At 38.4% G+C, this 8,059-nt stretch overlaps 2 protein-coding genes across 5 annotated transcripts in view; one reads left to right on the forward strand and one right to left on the reverse strand.

Moving 5' to 3' along the window:
• LOC107677127 (WD repeat-containing protein 90-like) overlaps window positions 1-4,814 on the reverse strand; it is a 24,549-nt gene extending 19,735 nt beyond the window's left edge. Inside the window, 8 exon segments of the mRNA XM_016471917.1 lie at window positions 262-327; window positions 607-865; window positions 1,165-1,291; window positions 1,439-1,609; window positions 1,698-1,836; window positions 1,976-2,152; window positions 3,733-3,827; window positions 4,380-4,814. Of these exon segments, the coding sequence (XP_016327403.1) occupies window positions 262-327; window positions 607-865; window positions 1,165-1,291; window positions 1,439-1,609; window positions 1,698-1,836; window positions 1,976-2,152; window positions 3,733-3,827; window positions 4,380-4,392 (1,047 nt within the window). The 5' untranslated portion in view covers window positions 4,393-4,814.
• Window positions 4,815-5,154: 340 nt separating this feature from the next.
• Window positions 5,155-8,059, forward strand: part of LOC107677206 (clusterin-associated protein 1 homolog) — a 5,230-nt gene continuing 2,325 nt past the window's right edge. For 2 of the 4 annotated variants that reach the window (XM_016472012.1, XM_016472015.1), the window contains exons 1-7: window positions 5,172-5,209; window positions 5,544-5,602; window positions 5,773-5,884; window positions 5,984-6,068; window positions 6,218-6,397; window positions 6,521-6,700; window positions 7,674-7,807. In XM_016472012.1, coding sequence (XP_016327498.1) covers window positions 5,581-5,602; window positions 5,773-5,884; window positions 5,984-6,068; window positions 6,218-6,397; window positions 6,521-6,700; window positions 7,674-7,807 — 713 coding nt within the window. In that variant the 5' untranslated portion in view covers window positions 5,172-5,209; window positions 5,544-5,580. Of the gene's footprint in view, window positions 5,210-5,245; window positions 5,603-5,772; window positions 5,885-5,983; window positions 6,069-6,217; window positions 6,398-6,520; window positions 6,701-7,673; window positions 7,808-8,059 lie in introns of those variants that run through there. The other 2 variants (XM_016472014.1, XM_016472013.1) reach the window with 2 other exon arrangements.

Consider the following 8,059-nt stretch of genomic DNA (forward strand, 5'->3'; position numbering starts at 1 on the left):
TGTGTGTGTGTGTGTGTGTGTGTGTTTGTGTGTATGTGTGTATCACTCACACATCTCATTGTAGCTCCTCCGAAGCCTATAATTCTGTTCAACTTCAGAATGGGGTCAGGATACAACTTCTAAAATATATACATAGACCCTTCAAATGACCACAGCACACACACAGAGCCTAGGTGTAGAAATACACACAGCTTTATCATGTAAACCTTAATTTAACATGCATTTATGCTCTATGTTAGTCTGTGTTTATGTGTGGTTAACCTGAGGTTTCTTCACTGGTTGGTCAGAAGACAGAGAGACAGGTCGAGGAGATGCTGCATTAATGACCTAGGAAGAAACATTTAGATTGATTCTTTCAAATTCTTCATGCTTTTAAAAGAGCAAATGTCACAATTGGTTTCATTTGTAATCAAGTGCATTGATGAATAGAATGTTCCTATGAAAGTGAAGAGTCAGTTTTAATTTTTTGTTGACTCTAAATACAATCCAGTGGAAATCACCCAAAACTAGCTTCCTTATACAGAGAAATACAGCAGTTTTGTGTCCTTAGCTTGTCACTGTTAAGATTTCAACTGAGGAAGCCAGTCTTGTATCTACTTTACTTACTGTGATTTCCTCTTCACTGTCTGTAGTGTGATTATAGACGTCATCCTCACAATGAGCATATACATGTACTCCAGCATCATCCGCACGCACTACTGTGACCTGTTCGCCCGCCTGCGACCTCTGACCTGGTGACCCTGGGCTCTCTGAGCCTCCAGAGTGTGTATAATTCAGCTCAGGCAGACGCTTTGTCTGGATTGCTGAACGTTGCTTAGTGCGCTTCACAGAGAGAAAGAAGAGAAAGAGAGAAAAGCCATTAGGGCTTGTAAATGTCAACATTAGTTGCAATGGAATGAAGTCAACTGAAGTTCACACACAATTTTTTTTATTGAAAAGTGTTTTTAAAAAGTGCTTATATATATAAAATCCCTAAATAGAATTAGATGTGTATGTAAACATTCATTTTTGAATATGAAGTGAAAATGAGCAGGTTAAACAAATATAGACAACCTATTAACTCCAACAGTGTTATTAAAGAAACAGTTCACCCAAAAATGAAAACTATTCCTTTAAGCAAGATGTTTATTTAACAGAATAAACTCCACAACAGGCTGCACTCACCTAATGTAATCATATAAGTTGTGCCAGCTCTGGCCTTTCGGTACAGGGAACCACATTTCTCTGGGCATCGGTGCAGTGCCATCTGGCAACATCACACCAGACTGCCTGAATTCAGAGAATGACAGACCTACAAAAAAATAAGATCTTTGTGTAATAATAATAATAATCATTTAATTTATACAGGACCATTCCAGAGTCCAAAGACGATATACAATTAGACAGAAGCAACCATAACAGATACAACCACACATGCACGATCAAGATCAAACTGTACCGGGGTCAAACAGCAGATCACTGGTGATGATGTTTTTAACGGACATATCGGCACAGAGTTTGACGCTCTTAAGGTGACTGTGGGTTCTGTTGAGGTAAATCGAGAGCACGTAACGTAGATCCATTGTCAAGCACGTCCACCTCGTGTTTGGCGGCGATGGGCCCACTAAACCTGAAATGCACATGTTATCAATCAGTAACCACAAAAAAACGCTTCCTGCATGTAGAAAACATCATAAAAAATGGCAAGTGTGAAATACCTTGTTTAGCAGTACTGGCTGTATTCTCATACACTGAACCGTGTGCAGCTCCACACAGAAAAGGGAACTGCAGCCATGTCGCCGTGGACTTGAACTCTTTGAACATGTTAGAGAATGACACACGGATCACCTGACCCTCCTGAATGATGAACAAAGCAACAAAGAGTGATAAATCAAAAGAAAAATCATCACAAGACATTATTTGCAGAACAGAGATGTACATGAAAGTCTGTATCATTACAAAGCTATGCATAAAAAAAAACAACTACAGTTTTCACCTCAGCAGCGATGTCCAGTTGCACAATGAAGTGTTTGTTTGGGCTGGGTCTGAACAGCAGGTAAAGGTACCGGCCGGTGAGACCCAGAGGCTGGCTGCTGGTTTTGGGCAACAGGATGTAGTTACTGGCCGGTATGGAGCCGCGGATCCGGAACACAGAACATTTCAGGGTCTTATCCTACCAATAAACAAATCAACATGAAAAATACATGCATACAAAAACTGAAAATGAGAATCCTCTGCAGCAACAACATCATATTGTAATTAATTAGGGATGAAAGAAAGAAAGAAAGAATGATGCATTTATATAGCGCTTTATTGTGTATTGTTGTACACCCAAAGCGCTTTACAATCATGTGTGGGGGGGGTCTCTCCTCAACCACCACCATTGAATGATGCGACGGCAGCCACAGGACAACGGCACCAGTGCGCTCACCACACACCAGCTACAGGGTGGAGAGGAGAGAGAGTCATAGAGCCAATCAAGTGGTTGGGGATTATTAGGAGACCATGATTGACAAGGGCCAGGGGGGCAATTTGGCCAGGACACCAGGGATACACCCCTACACTTTACGAGAAGTGCCATGAGATTTTTAATGACCACAGCCACAGAGAGTCAGGACCTCGGTGTAACGTCTCATCCGAAAGATCGTGCTTTTTGACAGTATAGTGTCCCCATCACTATACTGGGGCGTTAGGACCCACGCAGACCACAGGGTGAGCACCCCCTGCTGGCCTCACTAACACCTATTCCAACAGCAACCTAGTTTTCCCAAGAGGTCTCCCATCCAGGTACTGACCAGGCTCAGCCCTGCTTAGCTTCAGTGGGCAACCAGTCTTGGGCTGCAGGGTGATATGGCTGTGGCCATATCGGATGCTCCGATTGATCGGCTACCGATCGCTATCGGCCGCTAATCGCTTTGGGAAGTTTGATCGGCTGTCTCAATGAAGACCGATCTCATTAACCAATTTCAAGCTGACGATGCACCTGCCGTGAGAGGTTTGGCATGACATGCAACAGCACCGTCTCAAAAAATGTTTTATTATAATACTGAAGGTGAGGTACAATTCATATTTCTTTGTTATATAACTTACAAAGTAATTTGAAAACTTTCTGTGATACGCAATTTCACAAACAGTGTGAAATTTACAAACAAACTCTCAAAATGTGCAAATGACTTCAAATCACCACACATCGCGTCTGCACTATAAGCGAGCTGCAGGCTGCACAGTTGACACAGGAATTGTCACTTGCACAATTGAGGCAGTGTCACATCGTCACTAAAGTTTATAACTTGCATTTCTTTTTAAGTCTTGCCAGTGTTTAAAGCAATCAGCACTCGCGCGCTCTCCTAGAGACGCTGCACTCATGTACACTCAAAGCGCACACACATAAGGCCAAATCAGGCTTGTGCTGAGTGTAAGCTATTGTGCAACAATTGCCCCATTGTAAAAACAAAAATGCACTGCATGATCAAACATTTAGGTGAGATAATTAATAATAATAATATCCTCACAAGAGTCACCTAAGAGGGGAATTCCTCCCATTTTCAAAAATGAAATTCAGGCCCTGAATGAATGTCTGTAAAAATCCTGATTGGAGCATCACTATAAATAATTCTACATGATAAAAAGAAGGCTCCAAAAATATCGTTATTGGTGATCGTATCCTTCCTGTGATCGACAATCGGTGATCGGCTCAATCCTGAATGAAGCACACTTAATTTTAATTTTATGAGAAAGGAACAAACCTCCTACCATGTATGTGGTGACGTCTCCCTCTTTGCTGACTTTCTTCCATTCTTCTATCTTCATGTGTTTGAAGATGTTCACGTACGGCTGCTGCCACAGAGCTGATGGAGAGATTGAGGCACATCAATCACTGCTGTATGTTTATTTTAGATACACCCCACTCTGTATGTGTGCTGTAAAAGCACTGTGAGATTAGAAAAACAGTGTAAAAATGTCAAAATAACTAAATAATAAGTTTAAACTAAATACATATTTAAAAAATAAAATATTTAAACAAATAAATAACACCAAAAAATAATTAATATTAATAATAAATTATAATAATAATAATTTGCACATATTTATAATAATTATAATATTTATATTCATTTTTCAGTATAAATGGAGTCTTACTACCTGAAAACACATAGCTGCATGTAAATATTAGGGGGTGCATGACATCTATAAGACTGAAAAAAAAAACTTGTGTATGGTATAAAAGGTGTACTGTATTGCACTGTACATTTCAAATTGTATTACACTGCATTGTATATTGTCCATATTGGGCTGTACTGTATATTCCATCTTTCAACGAACAAATTCACTCAGTCCAGGTCCATTTCAGATGCTATTACTCATTTAGTGAAGCGTTTTCATAGCTGTTGTAATCTTACCTCTGGATGACATTGTTTACTTCACAGATCTGATTCACCTGTTGACAGCTAACGGACTGCAGCTCTCTCAAACTACCAGGAATTAATTGACCTCCGTCTCCTACGTGTCCAGAAAGATGTTCTCCATCGCAACACCTCAGTTTATTGTCGTACAGAGTTTAATTTTCGGTTTTGGTCGCTGTTGTGTGGGCTTTGGAGGTCTGTGAGTTTGTTATGTTGTTGTTGTTGAATCGCGCTGCAGAGACCGCCGCCGCGACGCGTTCGAACGGCATGACGTAAGACGCACGTTATCACGCACAAACCCATAGATATGTATCCCGCCAAAACTGCGAATCATCGAAAGACAGACAATGCAGACAAAGCTGATTTTATTTTATTTATATGCGCGTTTTAATCATTATGGGGGGAATTTCATCTACATAAACAGAAATGGACAGGCGATATGTGAAATTGTGGACATTTTCCCTCAAAGTCACAGAACGTACAGCTTTTTTGAGAAAATTGAGGAAATAATACAAAATATAAAATGTCCTATTTTGTGAATTAACTGTTTATTGTATATTGTAGATGTTGTTTGAATATTTTCTATATAAATATCTGGGGGAAAAATATTTTATCATGCATTCCATTGGATAAGTGTTGAAACCATTGTTATTAATATTAAATACCTGGGTACCAAATAATAATGTAATTTCCAAGAAAGTAATTTTCAGACGGACATCCCCTCTGTAAACGCGTTTCCCAGTTACAATGTTGTTTGTTCTTATTGGGCTCCCGTAGCTCCTTATGGCTGCCATAGTGACAAGCACGGCAACAGACGCTCACGCAAGGCAAGAATTCCGCTATTTTATGCTAATTATCGTTTTTATTTGACATGATTTACGACTAAAACACTAGCCGTTTGTTATAATGATCGATTACCAGCATTTGGACAGGATTTTGAGATGGGACGATGATCTTTATCTATCAAGCTAGCTTAACTGCTGTATTCTGATGTGACTTGTAATTAGTATATTTGTCCTTGAACATGAACTTATTCATATATTAATGCATAGTTGTTGAGAGATGTTCGCTTTCAATTAGATTTGAAGCCTTATTAAGTGCATTAACAACTCAAATCTATCGCTTTTAGTGGAATGTGTCATTTTTCTTTTTGTCTAACAGGTGAAAGTTGTGTTTACTGAATATAAAATCAGAAATCATGTCTTTTAGAGATCTGAGAAGTAAGTGAACCGAAAAGGACCATTATAATTTTAGTATGTGCATCATAAAATCGAAGAGTTGTTTTGTAATTAGATACTATTTCAGAAGAGGAGAAAGCTTATGCTAATGCATGCATGAAAAAGGTGTATGAATATTATTTGAACACTTCCGGTATGTTATGGATATGTAGATTTTACAGAGATGATGCGAGCACTCGGCTACCCTCGTCTCATCTCCATGGAGAACTTCAGATCTCCTAACTTCCCTTTAGTAGCTGAAATCCTCATCTGGCTTGTTAAGAGGTAAGATATATTAATATATTATATTAGGTGTGTTTTAACAGAGACCGAGAATATTCCCAAAATATTAGGTAATGTTAAATATCATGTATCTTTCCCTAGATATGAACCTCAGATGGAAATCCCCAGTGATGTTGACACAGAGTCCGACAGAGTGTTTTTCATCAAAGCTGTGGCTCAGTTCATGGTAAACTATATTATTATTATTAATAATTCATCATATATGTTCACTTAGACTTTTAAACAAAGCCAATGTTTTACAGAATTTGTAGCATTATCTCCATATTTATGGTGTCAGCGTGATCTATCAAACTGTCGCTGCATGTGTTTCTCTAGGCGACTAAAGCTCATGTGAAGCTGAATCTCAAGCGTCTGTATCAGGCAGATGGTTACGCTGTGAAAGAGATGCTGAAAATCACCAGCATCCTCTATAATGCCATGAAAACCAAAGAGCACACCGATGGGGAGCAGAACACTGATGAAAACAGCAAGTTCAAGTTTGATCTGTGCTCAAAGGTAAATATCAAATCATTTTTATTATAAAAATAAAAAAAATTCTAACGCCAGCAGACCTTTCGAGATGAGTTAGTATCCTCATAATTGATCATCTAAGTTGTATTTTTGGATGTTTTGTTGCAGATAGCCGATTTAAAGGTGGCACGTCAGCTGGGATCTGAAATTACAGCAAAGGGAGCAGCTCTGTTTGACCTGCTGGGGCACGAAGAGGACCTAAGGGAGAGCAGGACGGCTGCAATCGCCCGACCGCTGGAGATCACCGAGACGGAGAGAGCTCTGAGAGCGGCTGTCAAAGATGTCATGGTAAAACACAAATCCTCGCAAGCACGGGTTCAGAAGATCCTGATTATATGATATGATCGCTTTAGTACAGAGGTTTTCAACCTCTTTGACTCCAAGGGCCCACAATGTCAATACTCAACGGCCCTCCAAGATATTTCTGGTGGTTCTGCTGTAATGACAAAGCTGCTCATTTTTAAACTTTTATTTATGGAAACTGAAAGTAGCGATATATTAAAATACTTCAATAAAATCATTATAAATAATTCAGATTTACCTGTAGTTAACTATAATAACCCTGCTTCAGGGTAATTTGGGATTACAGGGATTTTTATTTTTTTTATTTTTTTACTCACAAATCGCAATTTCTACCCTATAAAATATTTTAGAGCTTTACATAACTAGAACAATTTCTGTTAATTATAAAAATGCCCTTGACTTTATAGGATTTTCTTAATTTCCATGACATTTCCAGGTCTACACTTTTTTTAAATTCCTTCCTTCATATATCAAGGTTTCCCAAGACCATGAAAATGCTGGTCCTTCAATAAAAATCACAGTTGTTGAGGAAATGAATTAAATAATAAATATGATGTCAGTTTTAATATCTTGATTTTTGTTTTCGCTGATTTTAATGCTTGTTTTGTCTTATTCATAACTCATCTTGAGGCCCCCTGGTTGAGAACCGCTGCTTTAGTATTCTAAAACTGAAAGAAGTTCTGAAAGAACTGCCTGTACTGAGAAATACCCTAAATGCTGCAGAAATGTTCTTTGAATGTTTGTTATGAAAGTCTCTAGAGGGGTACAAGAACTCAGTCACATTCTGTTTCAGGTCAGTTCTTGAAAAGGATGATTTTAGTGCATTCAGCGAGCGGCGTGCTTGAATTATTTACTAAGCAAAGGAACAGGAGGAGATGGAGGAACGTCTTTGGAGGATTGTGATGTTATTTTGGGCTTTGAATGGCATCTGAATGTGTGTTTGCTTGTCTGTGTTCAGGAGGGCATCCAAATGACAAAGGATCTGCTCAGTAACGTATCGTCAGATGAGGCTAGCCTGGAGGCCAAAATCGAGAAGAAGAAACAGGACCTGGAGAGAAACCAGAAACGCTTACAAACTCTACAGAGCGTGCGGTGAGCTAGTACCATTGATTTATATTATATTTTTTGTTCAAATATTGAATTAAATTCTATTTTTATATTTTCTGGTTGCGCTTTAATAATTTTAAATAGGTTTTAAATATGTTTATATAGTTTTTATTAAGGTTATTTAGTCATTTTAGTACTTCAACTACATTAAATATATTAAATATATTATTGTATTTGAAATAAAGGGGTCATATGATGCTGCTAAAAAGAACATTATTTTGTGTATTTGGTGTAATG

This window comes from Sinocyclocheilus anshuiensis, unplaced genomic scaffold (assembly GCF_001515605.1).
Source record: "Sinocyclocheilus anshuiensis isolate Anshui unplaced genomic scaffold, SAMN03320099.WGS_v1.1 scaffold392, whole genome shotgun sequence".
NCBI lineage: Eukaryota > Metazoa > Chordata > Actinopteri > Cypriniformes > Cyprinidae > Sinocyclocheilus > Sinocyclocheilus anshuiensis.